General features: G+C 38.7%; 1 protein-coding gene across 3 annotated transcripts in view; it reads left to right on the forward strand.

Moving 5' to 3' along the window:
* The window catches only part of numbl (NUMB like endocytic adaptor protein), a 75,313-nt gene extending 61,144 nt beyond the window's left edge, over positions 1–14,169 (forward strand). For 2 of the 3 annotated variants that reach the window (XM_030151483.1, XM_030151481.1), the window contains exons 5-9: positions 3,182–3,322; positions 4,852–5,059; positions 6,312–6,581; positions 8,930–9,115; positions 10,309–14,169. In XM_030151483.1, coding sequence (XP_030007343.1) covers positions 3,182–3,322; positions 4,852–5,059; positions 6,312–6,581; positions 8,930–9,115; positions 10,309–11,432 — 1,929 coding nt within the window. In that variant the 3' untranslated portion in view covers positions 11,433–14,169. The remainder of the gene's footprint in view (positions 1–3,181; positions 3,323–4,851; positions 5,060–6,311; positions 6,582–8,929; positions 9,116–10,308) is intronic. The other variant, XM_030151482.1, reaches the window with a different exon arrangement.
* The last annotated feature ends 9,692 nt before the right edge of the window (positions 14,170–23,861 follow it).

The following is a 23,861-nucleotide window of genomic DNA, read 5'->3' on the forward strand; positions in this document are numbered from 1 at the left end:
ACACATGTATTAGAACTGTGTCTTTAGAGCCACTTTTTTACAGCAACTAGACATTGAAATACACATATTTCTGTCGTCACATTCTGCAGTTTAGGCTCAATACCCTTTTTCTTTATAAGGCAACGAATAAAAATCTCATCCTGGCCCAGTTTGATGACACCGTCCAGGGAGAACAGAAGGCCCCCACCATGCATCTACTGTCCGCAGTAGTTGTTTTTTCAGTCCATTGTGTGTATGTGCACTTTCGGAGCTGACATATGTGACTCATGGATGCGCGCTGAAGGTGTTTAGTGGGGGAGGGAAGATCAAGTAAACACAGAGACACACACACATGCACTTGAGGAGTGTCTGGCGGCTAGGGGGGCCTCCTACAGTGAGTGCTGCAGCTCTATTGAAGCAGAGCTGAATAAAGAGCAGAAGAGAATAGAGGAGAGAGCAGGCCCAGTGGACCAGCTTCACTCCCTCTCTTGCTTTCGCTGTCACTTTTTGTTTGGAAGCCACACACATGACCTCACTTCCCAATCTCTCATTCCCACTCTGTACTTCACCCACGGTTTTCCTTCTCACTGTATTATCGAATATAAACATATTAAAGGTTGAGGGTGTTTTCTGTACTTTATTATTGTTAACAGATACTATGAAACTACCAAGTGCCTCAGTAATGCCATGTAGTGACTGGTCACTGTTACAAGAGTGATAATAGTTAGTGCCAGACTTAAATGGCTGATTTATGTATAGCTGTTGATATATCAGTACACAGGTTAATTGATGAATGATGTTAAAATATATTGTTGCCCATAAAGTTGGACTAAAATATGTTACCATTTTCATTAAATTATTTTGTCAGTGTGATTTATTCCTGATTGATAAAGTGTAACTGGGACTCAGTATGTAATCATTGCTCCTGGTCAAGGGTGATTATTGATGTGTATAAATAGCAGGAAAAGAGGAATATGTCTGAAAACTGAATATTCCAACTTAAAGGGTGACAGTGTAAATGTGTATTTGGATTGAGTGACTGTGTAATTGTTTGTATGTTTGGCAGTGAGGACACTAAGCTGTTCTGAACAAAACAAAATTGATGTACATTTTAAGCCCAATTAATAATGAATGAGTCATTTTCATCCTGATCTGACTTCCTTGCATGTAGCGGATAGTACACTGAAAAAATCTAAATATTACTAAGTGCATTTTTCTCATTTCTCATCAAAATTTCTCATCACACTTAAAATGAGACATAATCACCTAAAGAGTAACTTTTCAGTTAGATATAAGTACTTATTTTTAGACAATAGATATTGAAAATTTTATTTCAAGAAATCTTACCAAGATAATTTTCACAGATTTTAGCAAAAAAAAAAAAAAAATGAATTAAGCAAAAAAAACACTCTACCATTGGAACAACTGAAAATCATCTTGGTGATTATGTGATTGTGTCTTATTTTAAGTCTGATGCGATATTTTGACTAGAAATGAGAAAAATGCACTTGGTAAGATTTTGATTTTTGCAGTGTAATCATTAAAGCTTTGATATTTTGCTGAGATCATAAATGTCAGCAAATTTTGTTGTGTTTTTACAGCCAAAACATGATGTCAGTGTAAATCTACAAAACAACAGAAATAGGACTGAGCAATACACTGATTTAATTTGGTTTTGCGTTTTGAATGTGGTGAAAAATACCTGGATTGCAAAATCAAGTTTATTTCTCTGTAGACTTTTCTTGCACAACAAAAATTAAAAATGTAACTTGTTTGCTTCTTGAAATATAGTGACTGTAAATCTGTGTTTCTAGTCATATATGGAATATAGTTTTAGTAAAGAAATAGTTGTCTTGAAAGAACCTTTTACTTCAGGTCATGTAGCCAGAAAATCAAATCAAGATAAAATGTTTTGCCCTTATGCATCACATATAAGCAGAAATATTCTCTAGTTTATATACTGAAGAAAACATCATGTCTTTTATGCTGGACATTTTAAGTCAGAAGAGAAAATAGTCAAATCTCTCCATCTCTTTCCTTTCTTGTCCTTCTCGTCACCTTTACTCATGAGCTCAGTCTCCATCTGTGAGTCACCCAGCATGCCCTTAATAACACCCCCTCAGCTGTTATTCACCCCAGTTCCCTGAATGTACCATAAATATGGGTTCACATGACCTCTATCATGCAACAGTAGAAAGAAACAGTCAATTCTTTATCCGTTCAGCAGTTTTTTTGTGCTCTAGGCAAAGCAACTTCAGTGCACAGATGACACATCCTGAATCACACGATGCTGTGGGTATATTCTTCTTTTACGTGATGCAAGGGCATGATCTGAGTCATTTTTTTCCCACACACACATCTAAACAAGAAAAAATGCACTGCCTTCGTGCATATTTCTATGAGTATATTATGCGCATGAAGAATCATAAATCTTTGGAAAATCATACTAGTGCACCACCAGAGCAAGTGACTGTACCAGAGATAAGGAAACACACAAACACACAGCGCTCTCGTCTCAGCCTTTCACCTCGGTACCAGCGTCCCCATCCTTCACTAATTGGCTCACAATGAATCGACTGTTATCCGTCCACCTCTTTATCCTCACATCCCTTCTTCTTCTCTCTTCCTTTCCCTTCCTCGTCCACCCTCTTCCTTTCTCCTCATCACCCTTCCCTTTGTTTCTATGATACTGGAGGAGAGGAAGGAAGGAAGTGTGTGGATGAGTGTGTGAAGCCCTTTTCTTTTTCTTCCTTTTTTTCTCCGCCTCTTCTCTTGTTTTTGTCCTTTTTGTGTTTTTGGTGAGTCAAAGAGGTGAACCGAGGGCCTCTTAATGTACGCAAAGAAAGAGAAAGGCCCCTCTTAGTTTCCTCTTTAGTCACTATAGACCCTGAGACAGGCTGAATAACTCTTTCACAGAAAGAAGGGCAAGTGGGAAAAACATCCCAGACATTAAAAGAGCTTTCAGTGTCATTAGTGTTTCATGGGGTTAAATGTGGTTGAAAGCAATGTGTCAAGTATTGGATCATTCTCTCCTAGTGTGCAGCATCAAAGCTAAATTTCCTGTCTGTCACTAGTTTAACTGCATTTAGAAAGACGGAACTACATCAGATTTGATTTGATGCAATCTACCTGCAGAAGAATCACATTATACTGTGGAGCAGTCAGGTGTTATTCTCTCTGACTCATCTTGTGTCTCTCTTAGGACCTAATTGTGGATCAGACCATAGAGAAGGTTTCATTCTGCGCTCCTGATCGGAACTATGACAAGGCCTTCTCCTACATCTGCCGAGACGGCACTACCAGACGATGGATGTGTCACTGCTTCATGGCTCTCAAAGACTCGGTGAGAGGACAATCAAGTTTTCTTCTTCCACATATTGCATAGATATTCAGGGTCTTTTATCCGCAAAATGCAGAATGAGAATTTTCTTTCCTTTGCCTAAAGTTTTTTTCCCCCAAATTCTCATCAATGCTAAAGCCCTACTTGCAGGGGACAAGTATTACCTGTGGATTTGTGATTTGTAATATTTGCCGAGGTCATCTGTTATCTTAATCCCACGCGAATCTGCCATGTCTGTACATTGTGAAATAAAAATTCCACTACAAATTGCTTTACCCTATTTCAGCAAATACAAAGTTCCTCTGATAATATTAGTCCTTGATATTCAACATCTCTGGCATTTGGTGAGAGTTGCAACATTTCTTGATTCCACTGCACAATCATTCCACCTATCTCCTAGATGAGGACAATGGAAGCTTAACTAGTGATGGTTAATGAAAGTGTTAAAGTGTTTTGGGTGCAAGTTTCAGGAGGCTCATGTTGCAATATAACAAGGAGTCTTTCACACAAAGAAAAAACTTATTTCACAGTGAGACAGAAAGATGATGAGATGGATGAGACGCAAAAGTAAAGAATATCTTTCTTTTGTTCAACAGGTTCAACAGTTAACTGTACTATTAGTAGCCTATTAATAGTGAGTCTAAAGTCAGTAAATCTGAGTAGAAAACAGACTTTGTTTATCCCCTACAAATGCAGTATATGAAACGCATTTATGGGGATTGGTTTTCTATTACTTCCATTAATTGCATTTATATTTTAGCCTTTAGCCTTTAGTAAAAATGTCAAAATGAAATTTTGTTACATACAGCAACAATCATATTTGGACTATCGACTAGACAAACTAACTCATTACAAAGTTCAATATCCAAAGTTAATTAATCTCTCAATGCAAAAAATATTGATCCATATTGTTAAAAAAAAAAAAAAAAGTTTTTCATTGCAGGCATATGCTGTTCTAACCTCTTGTGTTTGGAAATGAAGAGACATTTGTAACATCTGTACTTGACATATGAACCAGTACTGTCATGGTGCATTGGAGTTTCAACCCTGTTGTGGTTTCATCAGCTTAGGCTGCAAGTTGGATTATTAATGTGGCCAGAAGAGAGCGTAGCATAGACCTGCAGGATTAGGACTGGGGATTAGACTGAAGCCTGGAGCGTTATCTATCCATCTCTGTCTGCCTCTGTTTTCCCCACACACTCTCTATATTTCTATGTACTCATTTTACACTTGACTGTCTCTCCTATTGCGGTCATGGCTGAATGTGGAAAGATAAGGAGAGAGGGCAGAAAGGGAGTTTCAGGAAGACAGTGGAAAACAGGAACTAATTGCACAAGGAGACTGGAATTAGTTGACCTTATATTGACATTCAAGAAGTTACGGTCTCCAGCCAAAGTAAATGTACACATAAAATGAATTGACCACTGCCAAAGGCTATGTCTAATTGTGATTGTCCAGTTTTTTTTACACACTGATCAATCCAGATTAAGTGTAGAAGCAAATATTTTAATCTCATTTTCCTGCTTCACCAGGGGGAACGTTTGAGCCATGCAGTTGGCTGTGCCTTTGCTGCATGTCTGGAGAGAAAGCAGCGCAGAGAGAAGGAGTGCGGTGTGACGGCATCTTTTGATGCCAGTCGCACCTCATTTGTGCGTGAGGGCTCCTTTCGCACCAACTCTTCCTGCAGCCAGCAGGGCAGCAGCAGTGAGCGTGACGACAAGCTGCAGGATAAGAAGAAAGGTACTGTAATGTGTTAAGTATCTACACTAGGGACTTGCATCCATATTGCATTTTATTTTCCTGCCAGAAAGGCACTGGCAGGGTTCTGGAAGAAGCACTTATGTGGTGAGAGAAAAAGCGCTCTTTCATTTTGTTTCTATGACAACGTATCACTACTCTGACCACTGTTGTATATCTTACAACGCATAGGGTGATAAAACCACAACACTCAGCAGTCAGTGTCTGGCTGACCGGCTCCAACACATGGGCTTATCTGTCTCTGTTGTGATCATTTCTGAGCTCCACATGGATAGACCCAGTCAGAACAAACCTCTCACTTGTTTTTCCATGTTACAAAGCTAAGTACAGCCCCATTCACTCGATTGTCTGACGGGGACAGTGACAAAAGAGAAAAGCTCACACTGTAAAAACAGCCCTGTAAGAAAGAGCCTGAATCTTCTTTAATATAACCACATTTTACTTGGTTAATTTACTTAAAACTAGATTAAAAGTCTGGCCAAGAAGCCAGAGTTACTCACTAAAATGAGGGTGGATGCAGTATTCTATCTCTAGGTCAGGAGTGTCAAATTTATTTTAGTTCAGGAGCGACATTCAGCCCAATGTGACCTCAAGCAGGCTGGACCACTAAAATAACAGCATTATAGCCTATAAATAAGGAGAACTTAAAATTTTCTCTTTTAGTGCAAAAAAATAACATTAAATTATGAAAAGGTTTACATTTACAAACTGTCCTTTCACAAAAAACTTTGAATAATCTGAACATCCTGAAATTTCTTAAGCAAAATAAGTGGAATTTTACTATGCCTCAACTGATTATTTACACTTGTACATCATAGATCACATTGGATCTACAGCTGCACTAAACATTCAATACTAGACGTAATATTGTTGAAGTATTAGAGATCAGATTTTGGAACTAAAATGAGTTCAACACACCTGACTGTTATGATCTTCAGAGTAATTTTTGCATTTCACAAATTCATCCCAGATTGGAACCTTTAACGGGCTGGTTTTGGCCCATGGGCTGTATGTTCGACACCCAAGCTCTAGGTGGTTGCATGTGTTCTCCATTGGAAAAAAAAAAAACAAGCTTAAACCATGTTCTACTATTGGAATTGAAAATATGGCTCCAGATTTCATTCTGGCTATAGTATTTCAGAAATGAAGGACATGCACAAAATAAATATAAGGAGTTTTGTTTCTCACGAGTTAAAGCTCAGAAGATAATATTTGTACTTATCTCCCCTTCCAGACCAGCCTGCTGTCATCCCATCTCTGCCACCTGGCACCGCTTCACCACCCGAGGGTGCAGCGTCCCCCATGGAGCGCCCAGAACCTGGCGGGCCTCACGCCATTCCTCGCCGCCACGCGCCTATTGAGCAGCTGGTGCGTCAAGGCTCATTCCGGGGATTTCCGGCCCTTAGCCAGAAAAATTCTCCCTTCAAGAGGCAGCTGTCACTCCGCCTCAATGACCTGCCATCCACGTTGCAACGCAAGACTGACTTCCAGGCCAAGAACCCTGGTGAGTTGAGAAGTTCATGAGGTGTTTACTAAGATATGTGCTACTGCTGCCTGCATACGTTTGGCTTCTGTTTATGGTCAGAAAGATACATTGAATCGCTAAAATGACAAAATAGATGAGCACCATGATCACATTTTGTGTCATTACATATGTATTTTGTTCTGTAGTCAGAAAAGAGCTTAAAACTTAACAGAAATGGATGATAAATTTACAACAACAAATACTGAACGAATGAATGAAAACATTCCATTCAGTAGATGCTGTATTTAGAGGTGATCTATCTGTTGTACTTGATACTGGCTCCTTAACCACTGTGGAATTCAACCAGATTAGGTTATTACAATTACAGTTACTGCATAAATATTAGGACTCAAAGCAAAATCTGCTGAAAAAAAAAACAAAACACAATGATTAAACTAAAAATAAAAATCACTCTTGTCAAAGAGAACAACTAAATGAAAACTCCAATAAACAAAGTAAGAATAAAAATTAAACCAAACTGAAGGAAGGAGGTAAAATCATTTTTTCTTTTTGATAGAGGCTCATGATGTAGGAGAATAAAATGGCTTTTTCATCCACTACTAAACAAGGCTTTCCTCATAATAAATGAAAAACTCAAACCAAATAAAAACTCAACATAAAAAGTCTAAAAAAAAGGTTAAGATTTGTTCAAACCATTTAACAAACCTGCCCCAAGTCTTCCTTAAATAGATATTTTACTAATTCTGTGTTCCACACTTGCATCATTTTTCCATTTTCCATTTGACTTCAGTGGGACCTCACTGATCCCATCTAAAGGCCAATCATATTTCAGAATAAATGTCGTTCATGGATTCATATTCACATTTCCATGTAGGAAAAGTATCATTCTTCAGTTTAATCATAATGTGTTAAGTGCTGTTATTAGTTGTGTCAGCGATGCCATTGTTGGCAGGGCCTGAGCAGCTCTGAACGCTCTCAGCCAATTAATAATAACTTCCAGATCTGTGTGTTTATAAGACTTGCAGAAACTCCCACACATGGACACGCCCACTCCATGTGGTGTCACAGGATCAGAGCACTCAGTAGCAAGGCTGATTATTGTCATTAAGAGAGACGAGGGAACTGACCGAGGGACTCTGCTGACTGGAATACTAAACCACAACATTCAACTCACACTCACACTCACACTCCATTCCTCATATTTACCCCTTTTTATTTGTCTCTCTCCTCTTTTCGCCGTGCGTCCAGTATACATCTGTTGGTGCAAACATTGACATACATACACAGTGGCCTGTCTTTATTCTTCTCTCTTTCTCTCTTCCACATCACACATACATTAAAGCAGTACCCGATTCCACTGCTTCCCTTGTGACTCTGAGAAATGTGTGTATTGATCTGTGCAGTCAATCAACTGTCTTAGTTAGCCTTAACATGCTTTCTAATCAGTCCTTAAAACACCTGCTACAGTTAGAAAAAAATCACAAACATGCAGCTATAATAGTGCTATGGGTGAACTCTGTCACATACCAACAGAGTCTGGTTTCTACAGATCGAAGCAGAAGAAAATCTGTAATGGGAAACTGCACATGCCTACAGCACCCACTGTTCCTTCCAATATAATTCAAGCCCTGCAGTTATTCAGTACTATTAAACTATACCAACTATGTCCAGCTGTTCAGCACATAAAGCTGAGATAAAAAAGTAATAACAATCACAACGGATGAAGAATGGATGAGATACTAAAATCCTGTTTCTGTCTCCGAGGCTGTCGATGTAAGAGGAGGAAGCAGGGGACAAGGAACAGGGAATTAGATATATTTTCTATTTATATCTGTGGTCTGTGCAGGAGAGGTTTAAAGCTGTAGTCCACACTGAAATCAAACAGGATCACTGTGCTGCATAATCCCACGCTGGATAGATCAGTTACATTTGGTTTTTAAAACATGGATAAACAAAGCTAAACTGACCTCTACCTGAGCCGTCCCAGTATACACATGGATTGAATGGACTTGAGTTGCTGATAAGTGTGTGCTATGCAGGCTTTTCATGTAAATGTATGCGTTCAGTCCTGTAACCTTTCCTATAAATGGGTATTTTTATTTTTAGTAAGAAGGTCTTGATTAACACAATGCTCTTGTTTGTCTGCAGAACCTTGTTTTTGATGTTTTTTTAGGTCAAATGCTAGCATCAAAGTCTGCACTCGCTCCAGTTTGTTGAGTTGGATGCTAACTGGGTCTGTTCTCAAATAAATCATTATATTTCCCTTTTTTTCTTCCCCTCTTTCTCCAAATGCACCTCTTGCTTTTCTACCATCATTCTCTCTATTCCCTCCCTCTTTCTCCCTCTGTGTATCCCTTTCTTGCTAGTACCAGAGATGGAAATGGGGTTGCCAGGTGAGGGTGACAGTAGTATCAACGCCCTGTGTTGCCAGATTAACACATCCTTCAACAAGCCTTCAGATGAGCTCTTCTCCAATCCCAATTCATCTGCAAATGGTCCACCAACCTGCACTGTTCCTCCTGTGCTGCCTCCACCACCTGCACCGCCGCAGGGTAAGAAGGAATACAATACACCAGATCCCTCAGGTCAACATAAACAGTGACATTTTTTAGCTAAGTGTCAGGTTGTCAGTTCAAGTCCAGAGTATGTCAACAACTTTGGGATGGATTTATGAAGGACAAAATAATTCATTGCCTCAGTATTATTATTAGAAAAAGAATATATTTGATGGTGTTCTTACTTCAACACAGGGTTGTCTTTTACAAAACTACATGTTATCCAGTAATTTGATGCAGACTTTGCACAGTTGCTATAATTGCTAGACTGCGACCTTTTAGCATTAACATTAAAATTATTTCCATTCACTTTTAATGGCATCATAACATTTTTTGAGTAAAGAACTAGTGCAACCAACAGCGTCAGGATTTTGAGATAATATGTGATGTGTTGATATTAACAGCATGAATTTATGTGCACTTCTGTTTAAAAAGCCTGAAATCTAAACTGAAATGCAATTTTCATTTGTGTTCTATTGTTCACTACCTTTTCATTTTCTGTATAATTGCACTAATAGTGGGATAAAATTTACAGGGAAAAAAACGGTCAAAGCTACAGGAGCCAAAATCAGGGAATGACAACACCAGAATTTGACCCAACTCCACACTACTGTGGAAAAAGAATATCATTTTTCCAAACCTCTGTGTCAAGACATGGAGTGCAGCAGTTGAGTCAATCTGACCGAATCTTAACAGTGATTAGTAATTATACCTTTAATCACATATATAATACCTACTTGTGTGAAAATACTCAAAAGCATCTGAGAAGGGATAGAATTTTTGATTCTTGTCAATATGGAATGCATGTATTGTATGGCTATATGGACATTTTGAATGAACAAAAAACTATTAAACACTACAGCTTTTAATGTTCATGTAAAATGTTTGTGTGACAATCACCAACTTCTATTCCATTTTGAAGTCCTACTTCATTTATGACCTAAAGTTGCAAAGTAGTGACACACGTCTAATTAGCAAATGTTAATATGCAAGAGTTGAAAACACTGCAAACACCAGCATGTCACTGCTGTCATAGTCAGAATATTACAACCTGTGTTGTTTTCTAGCTTGTACAACCTCAGAGTGCTACTGTCATTGGTGTACAGTCTGTATATTAAATGAACTGTCCTTAATAATGTGGAAATTACAGTATGTCAGTTGTTTTAAGTAATTTCCTGTCTCCTTTTCAGCCACTTCTTCCTGGGTGCAGCCGGATCCTCCTCTTAATTCTCCGCCGCCTGTTTCCGTGGCAATGCAGATGCAGAGCGGTCACAAGCGTACACCCTCTGAGGCTGAGAGATGGCTAGAAGAGGTCTCCAAGGCTGTCAAAGCTCAACAAACACCTCCGTCAGGCCCAACAATCCCCACAATCCCTGGACCACCCTCCATGTCAAGTCAGCAGTTACCCAGCCAGGCAGCCATATCAGCTGCTCCGGTATCCACTGTCCCCATAACCCTCGGTACCATGTCAAAACCTCTTATCTCGGGCCCCTCTGCCCTCTCAGGTCAGCCACCAATGCCCCTCCCACCCATGTCAATATCATCAGTTCCTCTAATACCAGGCCCACCAGTTACAGGACCACCTATGTCACTTCCTTCCATGTCCATCCCCACAATGTCTGGTCCTAGCATGTCTGGAGCCCCGATGATCCAGCCCTCCCTCTCCGGCCCCCCAGGTTCCCTTCCAAGCTCCATGCAGCCTTTTCCCTTGGCGTTTGATGCCACACCGGCTCCTGTGGGAATGTTCGGCAGTCAGCCTGTCCAACCAGCCTTTGTGCCCATGCAGACCTACATGCCAGGCCTGGCGAGCAGTATGACCTACCCGAACGCCAGTGTGCCTGTGGTAGGCATCACACCATCACAAATGGTGGCCAATGTTTTCTGCACTGCCACAGGTTCATCTGGTGCAGGCACTGCCATGGGCTCGGCTGGAACAGGTTCCAAAGTGGGGGCAATTGGAACGGTTGGTCATTCTTACACAGGAACATCTGGAGGGTTTTCCACAACAGCATTCTCTTCTACCCCACCCTTAACAACCGCAATTAATGGCCTCCCACCGCACAGCAGTGCTACGATAGCAAATGGGACCTCCAACATTGGTGGGAATGGTGGCAACAGTAGCACCTGGCCACCAGAAGGGAGTCAACTAACAGCTACAATATCCACCGTCTCCCAAGACGATGATCGCTTTGAGGCCCAGTGGGCGGCATTGGAGACCAAACCATTGTCTCAGCAGCCTGGAAATAAAGCACCAGCTGCAGCCGCTAACCCATTTTCCAACAATCTGCAAAAGACTTTTGAGATTGAGCTCTAAGCCAGAGCTAGCCTCCCAAAGCTGTAGCCCCAGAGTTGAAGCCTGAGAAAGCCAGGCACTAATTCCTGCATCTCTGCTTATTATGGGTTGCAGGTCCTTAAGGTTTGCCTAGCATCCGATCTTTGGCAGCCTAGAATCCTGCTGAAAGCTCTCAAAGGAGTTCATACCGTAATGATCTTAATTGCTTTCTTTACACTCCTTTGAAAGCCTGAAAAGTATTTGGCAGGTTGCTGGGCTGCTATTGGTGGATCAGGTTTCTAGCTCCCTAAACTTGATGGACTGAATCCTTCCACACCACCCACTACCCGCCTCTGTTTCCTGCTTTCACTTCTCTACTCTGGCTTTACATTACCTGCTGCAAGTCTCTAGATGTACTGTACCTGCCCCTCATGAGAACAGTGTGGGGGAAACAGTGCAGTGGTTTCTTTCTTTAAGATGGGACTCCACTCAGATGCATTCCAATCCCATGAGATAATTTTGGCAGTTTTGTGTCTGGTGGAGATGTGGTAGAGCTTTTAGAGGATATGGTTTCATCACAGAACATGGAGGGATGCGGAGAAGCAATTTGTTGACTGAATGATGCTGATTTTAGCCAAGCACAGCAGAAGTTTGGATACCTGAAAGGTCTAGCCAATGATGTGCAACCGTTATGAACCCAAAAGGACTTATCGACCAATAGTAGAGATTTATGGCCAAAATTATTTTATTTATTGTATTTTATTTTTTATTTTAACAAGTTATATATACTTAAGAATCAAAATTTGAAAGTAGTGTTTCAGGAGAGTGTTGTTTTTTTCCTCATCCCCTGGATTTATTTTTGTTTAATCTTAAATAGGAGGGATACTCCAGTAACAGAGGGACAACAGAAGAGGTTGAACAGCAGGAAGGAGAGAAATCTTTGTAGGTCTGTTTGACTTAAGCAAATTACAGGAACCAAATAGCCAGGTCTGACAGTACAGCAGCATGTAGTGCGACATATGACACAGGAAGTGTATATAGCAGCATGTTTCTTCCAACTCTCACTTAATTTTCCTTCTGCTGTTCAGCCCGCTGGAGTTGGTAGGGCTTCGTCTTGGCTCTTTAACCTGTTTCTAGGGCTCTGGGACATGAAAAATCACTTCAGGATATCCAACGCATAGACACTATGGATCTTACAGCACAGAAGTCCTTTGAGCTCCACCTTCTTCAAAGCCGAGGAACTAAACAACTCAGTGGAAATAATAATAATAAAAAAAAGAACTACAACACTGTGCAAATGGTTGAAAAAATGATGCACTACATTCCAACTTTCATAAATCCTTTAATGTGTTCACAGGGTATTATCATCACATACAGCACATGAGGATTGTGTGTTAAATGCAACTGTTTGAGTCTCAGTAGCTTTGCATTCTTAACAATTTGTGGGGTTGATGATGAAACGTGAAAAGAGATTAGGAGAACGAGCAGACATTCACTGATGCAGGGAAAATAAAAGAACCATGAGAAATAAAGGATATCTGATGCAGAGGTTTGGTGGATGACCAAAGTCTAATTGACAGATTAAGGAAGGGATTAAGATGGAAAAGATTGTCAGGGGAACATAAAGAGGAAGCTGTATGTGTGAGAGTGAAGGAGAGAAATGAGCTACATCTTTAAAGAACGAGATGGAGAAAGTCTGAAGGAAAAGAAATAAAATAAATTGAAAAGAAAGACAGGAAAGAATGAGCTGTTCAGTGTGTGAGAATTATGAGATAAAATGTTCATCATACAACCCACTAATTGTCATTTTTCCATCTGTGTCTATTTGAGAGTTGAGGACAGGCTACTTTCATCTCCGCATGTTCCTGCACTCTTCAAACCTGCATCTGAAAAAGAAAATGCTTTGATTATATTCAAGAACATGTTCATTATATTATTACAGTCTTAAAAAAGTTGTTTTTTTTTTTCAGTATGCACAGCACACAATAATAGTTATTTAAAACTCCAGCGGTGTCGTCAAAGCATTCTGTGTCTCGATTTTGCAGCTTGTGGCACGACTCATGAAAGTTTGAGTCATATCAAGAATTTGCAACATTACAAAACATTTAAGCAGAGGTGTTCTGTGTTGAAGGACTTTTGTACATGAGCCCTAGTGAAAAAGGGTGAATGGTTACTGTATGTTATGTAAGAGCCATCTGAACGGACAGGCTCCTGCCCTCCAGGACTGTTTTGTTTCTTGGGAATTCAATTGTATGGCTGATTAAGTTTGCTGCTGATTGACTCCCCACAGTTTCATTAGCTTATTGGATCTCTTCCTGTGGTAGTGATCCTGGCTGATGGGCTGCCTTCTCAGAGAACCTAAATTTATGTGCCACCAGCCTAATTTATACCATCTCTGGTCTGGGTTTCATCCCATATTTTTAGAAGAATCAGTATTTCTTCTTGTTCTTCCAAACAAATCCAACTTACTTTCTTTACCCTCCTCTCTTTACAAGATGAGACATGATAATGATGCTTTTATTTCTTTGAAATATATTTTAGCCCTCCTGTTTGCACGCCTTCCAAATTCTAAATGTAGGTTAATTGTGTTCCGCATTAAAGCAAACTAAATGACCTCATAAACTTGATTGTAAAACCATAGTTTAGTGATGGTAACAAAGCAAACCAGTGGAGTTTATTTTTAATCTTTATTTACAGAATTTTTGTATTTAAACCTACATATTTGTATTGTAATTACATTGTACAAAAGATAAATAAAGTAATATAATATTACACCTGCTTCTGTGTTATAGGTGGTGACTTTTTATTATTTCTCAACCCACTATTGAGGATTTCTTCTTTCTCTCTTCATTTGTGACCAGCTGGTTTTCCTCCTGAGTTTGCCTACAGATACACTGTCCCCATAATGTTGGAATAAAATATTTTTACCTCTTCTCATTAAAATGATCATGATAATGTGATTGATCCCTGATAGATAAAGTGTAACTGGGACTCTTTCTGATGTATATAAATAGGAATAAAAAGAATGTGTCAGAAAAGAAAATTATTCCAACTTTATAGGCAACAGTGCAGATAAAAGTCTTTTGTGGATATTGTTAAATTACAGTAAAATTGCTCAAAGGATATTCTTTAATAAAATAAAGCAAAAACATTATGATAACAATCAGAACAAATCCTGGTAACCTACTGATCTTGTCCGTGTTGGACGCTGGTTCAGTGTCCTCTGCTCTGTGAGTAATGTCCTTTCCTTGTCAACTAGTGGATGTCTAATCAGCGCTGTCCTCCAGTCAGCTGGACTGAGCAGTGCTGTTGCCACAACTCAGGTCACTAATGGAACCAGACAAGGCTTCTTTTCTTCTTGTGGGCCGTGAGAAACAGGACAAATGCACACACACTCATGCTGGGCTCTTAAGCTGTGGTAGCAGTAACTCTCACCGGGCCTTTGTCCTCTGATCTAAGGACAGAGTCACTGTGTGTTGTTAAAGAGTCACAGAGGGAATAAAAGCACAGTCTATCTGATGTAAAACTCAAGTGGATGAACATTTAATTTGTGAGTTTGCTGGGGGCACCTTTTCATCATCACCTTTAGTAAATCAAACTTAAAGGTTAATATTTCATATATTCATATATACATATTCATATATTTCACATACATTTTTGCTCATAAAGCTGGAATAAAATGAATAAAATATTTTTATTTTATTTATAGATAAAGTGTATTTGTGACTGAGTATGGAATTATTTTATCTGGTCAAAGGTGATTACTGATGTGTATGAATAGGAATAAAAAGAGGAATATGTCTGAAAACAAAATTATTCCAACGTTATGGGCAGCAAGTGTATTATCATTGATGAAGCAACCCAAAGGCAGCATGATTAAAATGAAGAAGTGCTGTGCAGCTTTTAGTGAAAGATCTGAATGCTACTTGCATGAATGGCATTAAAATATCCCACAGTGGTTTTTACAGAGAATAATCCACTAATTTCAGCTGCTTAATGTAAATTTGGTGAACTTGGGTATATTTACAGTCGCAGGACAGTGTATGTAGGACATATTCAAAGGAAACTTCAGTAGCTGCATGTAGTTATCTAGTTTATGAGCAATTTGATAAGGTCTATGGCACAGAAGGCAATGCTACATCAGGCTTTGATTTATAGGATTAATGCTTTTTGAACTAGAATGCCTTATCCTTTTATCCAACCCTATGCAACCTCAGTGCCCCTTTTCCTTACCTGTGCACTGTGCATCCCATTGTATAGCATGGTTGCAGCCTAAAAAGGAGATGCTTGGTTGCCATGGCAACACTGTAAAAGACTAATTTATATCATCTGAAAAGTGTCTGTGTCTGCAAAAGTGCCTCCTATATGTATAAATTAGACTGTCAGAAAGACAGGATAGTAGCAGAAACACAATATCACATGATCTTAATGGATTCTCAAGGCAGGTAATGAACACCATTGTGGGTGTTTATAAAGTATGGCAGCCGTTTCAGGACAAGATTCAGATTCGGAGTGTGCTTTATGACTATTCAGTGTAGATTGCTATCACTAGTGTGTGTGATTTTTCTGCAGTTTGGCTCATTGGAACTAGTACAGAAAGACAGGCAAAGATTTTTTAGTGTGTGTGAAGGGGGAAAAAATCACTGTGGGCTATGCTGTTTCACTTCCAATTAGTCTTCTTTTTCTCTTTCTCCACTGCTTTTAGTGGATGAATACATAATGAATATTGTAAACGGTTTCAGCTCTTTGCATCACTGTGTTTAAGCAGAGATGGTGAATGAGTGTGTGATGAATGTGTTTTCGTGTGTGTGTGTGTGTCCTTATGTGAAGGTAACATCTGATAGCAGACTCAGTAATGGCGTTTGTCTAATGGTCCATGCCTAGATTGTCAGATCAGCACTGGATAATGCATTGATGCTACATACAATCCATATCATAATTTATCCTTGGTTTCATGACCTAATCACACGAAGGTTAATACACAGCACGCACAAAATGCACCGTTTCCAAAGGCTTTTTCTCTGACATTGTGTTTTACTGATGCATCAGAACCTCTTTTAAGGTTTGTTGTACTCCAGCACTTTCTCTCTTTGTCTGACACACACACATACACTTGGGTCCACACTACTAATTGCAATGGGTATAGTGTTAGCAATGTGACCTTGCAGTCCCTGACGCTACTAGGAAGTAATTACATTGATTAATTGCTTGTGCTTGTTATTGATTAGTGCAGCAGCTTGCCTATTGTTTAATACACAGCTGGGTCCAACAGCATGACACAAGCTCTAATGTATATGTAAAGAATAAAGCTTGAATGTAGCGGGGCAGTGATTCACATTAATGAGCACACAGGCCATGACAGCCTCCACTTGGGGGTTGGAGGCAGTGTGTGTGTAAATATGTGCACGTCAACAAATTCTGATTGTGGCCCTCAGGGTTTGAGGCAACCTAAAATGCCAAGACAAGGGAAAGATGCACTTATAGACACATTTGCACTAAATATCACTGAGAACATGCTTAGTGGCATTCACTATATGGACAAAAATATTAGGACAATTCACAGCTCCAACTTGTAGGACCTCCCATTCCAGCTGACTAGAAATATCATAATACAAATGTTCATGGCAGTTGTTGTCATATATCATGATAAAAGTCAAATCAGCATTTGTTTAAGTGCAGTTTAAGCACTCCTCAGAAATCAGAGGTAAACATAAACTCTAATTCATTTTGTAATTTTTGTGCATACATGATCATTTAAGCATCCCTTTAGATCACAGGTGTCAAACATGCGGCCCGGGGGCCAAATGCGGCCCGCCAAAGGTTCTAATCCAGCTCGTTGGATGACTTTGCAAAGTGCAAGTTAGAGCATCAAACTCAAAAATAATATCATAATAACCTATAAATAATGACAACACCATTTTTTTCTCTTTGACTTAGTGCAAAAAACATTAAAATATGAAAATAAAATGTGAATAACCTAACATGTCTGAAATAAATTAAGTGCAATTTTAGCAATATTCTGCCTATTACTGAATGTTTGTGCCTTTGTAGATCTGATCTGTAATGTACATGTATAAATGATAAGTCGAGGCAGAATATTGATAAAATTGTACTTATATTTCTTAACAAATTTCTTTTTTTTCCAGGTTATTCACATCCTTTTTATTTGGATAGTTTGTAAATGTAATTCTTGGCCTAAATGAATGTAATTTTTTAAGCTAAACAATTTGGAGTTGTCATTATTTATTGGCTATCGTGCTATTATTTTCTGGTCCAGCCCACTTCAGATGAAATTGGGCTGAATGTGGCCCCTGGAAGAAAATGAGTTTGACACCCCTGCTTTAGATGAAACGAAGAAGTTTATTGTAATGATATTAATCACAGTATAAAATAATAATATGACATTTGTCATTTTTGTTTCATAGCCCAGCCCTTTATGAGCAATAAAATGCCTGAATTCAGTGTACTCCAAAGTTTTGGCCAATTATTTATAGCCCCGTACTTTACCTCAACCTGAATGCCTACTCTGACTTGCTGGAAGCACTTTGCTGGAAGGAGGGTAAATATTTCCATTGCACAGTGGCAGGATTGTCATTCTTCTCCTTCCTCAATCTGTGTGTTATCACTTTGAAAGTTCCCCCATTTAGAAAAAAAACAACCTCTGAGTTGCAACTGCATCCTGAGAATAAATTTGACAGACACACCTCTTTTTCTATGCCGTTTCCTTTTTATTCTGTTGTTTTCTTTCTATTTTAATACCACGACATGCTTCCTCATGCACACATGTCCCTAACACTGTTTTTTAAATACATCCTGCACTCAGCACCACCCAACAACCAGCCAAAGAACCCAGACAACTTTTGCCAGAATGATAGTGGTGCGTACAAGAATTATCTACAGAACCAGCACAGTGTTAACAAAGTGTTGAAAGGTCTGACTATGTGAGACTACTTAATGTCAAATATTAACCATAATCCTGAAACCAAGTGTGAACCTTTAAACAAGCCAAACAAGCCTATGAAGGACTGACTGGTACACACACGCACACACACACACGCACACACACACACATATATATTCATACACTTAATTAGAAGTCCATCTGGGCTGCTACAACCATCAGCATCTCTGGCATTTTTGGCAGCATCATGGTGTTTTGTGGCATTAATTAAATCATAAATTTATGAATCCCAACAGAGTCTGCACATAGAACCACTCTGATTGGTCAGTTGAACCAGAAGCTATGCTCTGAACAGATGCAGTTCAGGTTTAAAATTAATATTCTAATCTCACGATTAAGATGGCAAATGGCTGGGCTTGGGTAGATGTGAAGTAATAAAGATACAGAAGGGGAGGGGATAAATTAAAGAGAAAAATCAACATAAAACAATGCAGTTGAGTGTTGGGCCACCTCATGCTGCCAGAAGAACTTCAGTTTTCTTCGGCATTGATTGTGTAGGTCTGGAGGGATGAACGGCATTCTTTAATTCATTTTGCTTCAAGGCTATAGTATATGATTCACACCATTTTCATCCTCATCAAACACTTCAGGGAGCCTTTGTGTCCTATAGATGGGGGCATTGTCATCCTAGAAGGATATGTGAGAACGTGGATCGTGTAGGAGTCACATTGCAGCCTGTGCACACACATTGTGTTTCAGTGTGTTTAAGCGTATAATACACTTCCATTCTGCCAAATACTTACATTCATTTTGTGGACACTTGCTTTAACCACTCCCCACCCCATCCAACCCATACCAGTACTTTAACATAACCATAAATTCACTCTAAACTTGAAACAACTCTTAACCCTTGTATTTAATGATTTACATAAAGGTGACATGAAGTGTGCCCCCATAAAGATATTGAGTCCCCAAAAAGTGTAGTGTGGTGTAGTGTAGTTGACGGACTTCATGGGACTTATTTTGTCCAGATTTACCATAATAACCATAACAACAAGTGGTGCCAGGCATAACAAACCCCGCCCCTCGCACGTATTGTAGCTTATTTTGGCATCGATCCAGCTGATGTCATCATGTCTATGTGTGTGGTGATGTCAGCATATCAATTACCTCTATATAATGTGTGTGCCTAGTTTGAAGAAAATTGAAACAAAATTGATGTATTCATAGATATTTGAAATTTCGCACATTATAAGTAAATGGGAGAAGAAAAAAAGATATTAAACAATTTATTAAAAACTTTAACTTGGAACTACTTTTCACAAAATGTAATCACATCTATTCTGGGTCACTGGCAACCTATAAACCTAATTTGGTACGAATTCAACAAATAGTTTTGCTTCTACAGGCATGTGAAATGTCTCCCATTATAAGTAAATGGGAAAAAAAAAGATTTTCAAAATTCATAAAAAATGTAAACTTTGATCTACCTTTCCCAAAATGTAATCAGATCTATTCTTGGTCACTGGCAATCTATAAACCCAATTTGGTATGAATTCAACAAACAGTTTTGCTGCTAGAGTGTTAACAAACAAACAAACCAAACCAAAAATGATACCCCTTGCTTCCCCTTTGGAACACAATAATCTCCATAATCTTAAAACAGAACAAGCCTGAACTTTCATATTTAATGATTTACTTTGTGGTGACCAGTGTTATTTCCTCAGAATGTGAGCACATCATTTGGTTTACCTCCCCACAGTGTAGGAAAACCATGGGCACACTCTCCCAGTGTCTGTGCCACAGTGTGTCCTGGCAGCAGCTGTCACCCATCACCTCTGGGTTTCACAGAGCCCTCTCCCTCACCCCTCGTTTGATTTTCTCATTTCATCCATGCTGTAGATTTATTGAACCAGCGGGGTTTTCCTCCATGCTGTGCAACACTAATATGCTTTAAGAAAAGACAGAAATGACAAATATTAAAAAAAAAAAAAATCATCTTCTTCATCCAGTCACTGAGTCACAAGCTGAATCACCCACTGCTCACTCACTCTTTATTATCATGTGGCTGGAAGACGGTCACTAGAATGAGTAACTCCTCGAATATTAAAATGACACCTCAAGCATAACACCACAGTAGATCTGTGACTATACTGTAATACTACAACTGTTTATGTAATCCCATAAAGCTCCTCTGAATGTTGTTGTTGCATTATGACCTATGACATCATTACTGCTGCGTTACATATGTGTATCTATACACAGAGTAAATACATCAGCTGGTTTTACACGTGATTCATGTTAATCTTTATAGATTAGAAAAGAAAATGTAATATACTGTACAGCAGGTGCACATTTCTCTGTATCTCATATTGTATCTGCTTCGTGCTCTGGATGTAAAGACCAGATTTCAACACGTTAAAACATGAATAACTTACTGGAAGATAAGATGCAAATAGGACAGCTTCATAGTAATATCCCCTGCTGGGACTAACCCAGGACAGTTAACAGTAGGTGGCCTCATGTAAAATTTACTATGGTGCAGCTGCCATATTTCTGTTCATCTAGCACCCTCTTGTGTAGCTACAGGGCATCACTACAATGACATGGGAATCTGTGTATCCCTGAAGATCTGCACAAAGTCTGCTTGGATCCATTCTAGAACACCAGCAAACTTAAAAGACCAGAGCAGGAGTCAATCACACTGAATATTAAAAATAAAACAAGCTGCTCAGTTGGGGAAAATAATTTTGGATTATTAATAAGATGAAGAAAAATGTGTTTTCCGTGACTGTTTTTAGACAACAGTATTTATGTTTACGAAAGATTCTGGGGTTTTAAAAGAACAGTTTATCCAACAAGATAAACCTTGGCTATTTCAGTGATTAAATAATCTTCACAAAAATGATTTTGTTGCAGACTATTCTTCAAATTGGTGTTATGAACAAACTGCTTAGACTACACTGGTCTGCACATACTCTGCTTTAGAGATCAAAATGTGCAAAGTCTTTCATGTTTTTGATTAGATATGAATGAATGAATGAATGAATGAATGAATGAATGAATGAATGAATGAATGAATGAATGTTTTTATTATTGTGTCTTGCATAAAGAACATGCCCAGCCCTTACATGGGCTTATAAGACACCAAAAATACACACCAAAAATCAAACACCAGACAATAGGCACAATAGACATGAACAAAACAAAGTACTGACCTATTTAAACAAACACATCTGCCGCTTTTTCCAGGCTTTACAAACAAATAATGCTAATTTATATACATTAGAACTAAACAACCATTTCATCTTGTCATCATCAGTGCTCCAGAACATATCACGATTTCGGATACACATATCATCAAACAAAGGGGCTCTCAGTTCATCATATAGAAGACAATACAAGAAAATGTGATTCATTTTCCACTTCCCCCAAATCACACAGTCCACAAAGTCTGTTTTCTTCTGGGGTTTGGGTGAATCTCCCAGTTTCTAAAGCCAAGGGAAGGATTCCTGTTCACAACTGGGCAATTAGTTGGTTCCTGGTCAAATTTGCGCTGACATAAAACTCTGTTTTAAATGTATTTTTTAGTTGAATGTATGTCCACAGCTTCAGTTTAGTCAGGATCCCATTCATCCATTTTTCGTTAAAAGCAGACATTAGGTTAGCTCTGATCTTATCAATGCTACATGAAAGGTTGTTGTGAAATATATACTGAAGTTGTGCTTCTGCAAAGACAGCTCTGACCTCTGCCGTCCAAGGGGACCTTGTCTTACTCCAGCCAAATACTTTTTTGGTTATTCGATTATCTGGCATATTAATAATTCAATTCCATCTGATCATTTCACATTTTCTTTGAATTGCACCAGGAACCCAACCCATGTCACCCTGCACTGCTAAAACTGGGACAAACTTATGAACCCCAAGAAAGCAGCGGATGGCTCTGTTTTCAACAGCGTCTAAAGATAAATAAATAAACGCGAAAACAAATGACAATAGTGCTGGTTGGTTGGTGCTGGTTTATGTACATTAGATTTATAAATCTTACACTAGAATGAATGTGACAAATGTTTTGAAATAAAATTTCTACCTCAGAGGCAAACACTCCTTTTCAGTAAAACCCATTCTCTCATTAATTCACAGAATTTCACACTTTGACACGTAACTGTATCTTGAAAACTTTAGTTAATTTGCACTTCCAACTGAATTTTTCTTTATTATTGACCCAAATTTGGTAAAGTTTTACTACTTTCATGATGGAAGCATTTTACTTATATGTCAGTGTTAGTGAATGACCCAAAAACAATCTTCATTTATTTCACATATTGTCATCCTCATCCTCACAGTCCAGATTTAGAGCAGAAATAGTAAAGTGTCTTTATATTTGGAAATTTAAAAACATACCATTTGATAATGATAACTGGGGGTAAACTGAAGGTGCACAGATACTGCAGCTTCTCTTTTTTCTGAGGAAACTATGTTCCAGGTTGATAGGTCCCTGATGACAGTGTTTTTATTGAGTCTGAACTCCTCAGGTCAAACACAAAAAAGTGCTCAATAAGGTGGTTAAAGTCTGCAGCAAAATACTTGGCACTGTGCAGGAAACTTCGAAGGATCTCTGCAACTAACAGGCCTATAAATAGCAGAATCCATCCAGAAAGTTCCCATCCTAAACATAAACAGTGTAACTTTTTGCCATCCAGCACTCTCCTCACACATCCCCTGTAGAAAAAAACAACATATCCAACTGCTTCCTCTTACCCTTGGGCACCTTCCTCCAATAGGAAAATGTATTTATTTGCATTTTACTATGTATTTGTTTATTGTTGTCTGTGTTGTATGTATGCTCAATGTGTTTTGTGTACTACATGTATGCATTCCTCTGTTCAATCATCACACTTGGGACCAAAAAAACACAAATGATTTACTGAAGTGCTAAACATTCTAGTTACAATAGCCCATTTATTCTTTCTATTTATATCTATTTTATGATAAAACACAAGTTTCATGCTTTTTGAACCCTAAACCATGGTTGTAACATCAGATATCATTCACATATTGACATTAAAAATAGAAAAATGACACAAATTGAACTAAATATTGATCAGGATGTAGCATGTATGTGAATGCTTCCTCCTGTTTCAATAGCTGGTGTCAGATTGGAATCATGACAGATAACTGAAGATGCTGGTTCTTTTATCATCATTGTGTCTTATTCATCCTGCTTGAAGCTGCTTGATGGATTTTTCCACTGTGGTTTGGGGACTTTATGCAGTAATAACACAGCAGTCACATGGGGCAAAGCAATTTATCTGCAGCAGCATCACCACTACTGTCAAAAAACTTCTTGCTGAGTGCACCAGCAGCAGTACAGCTCCTGTATGTGAGGGCTTCTTTACACAGTTTCACACTAAATCAGTTTTGCAGCCTATCCTCATTGTAAAGCAGCACATCCTATAAACATATACATTACTGCCCTATAATTTAGATTAGATTGTCTTATGTAAAACTTATTACATACTTATTTATATTTGAAAGTACTCAGATATTATAACTGCACATGGACATTT

This window comes from Sphaeramia orbicularis, chromosome 13 (genome assembly GCF_902148855.1).
Source record: "Sphaeramia orbicularis chromosome 13, fSphaOr1.1, whole genome shotgun sequence".
Lineage (NCBI taxonomy): Eukaryota > Metazoa > Chordata > Actinopteri > Kurtiformes > Apogonidae > Sphaeramia > Sphaeramia orbicularis.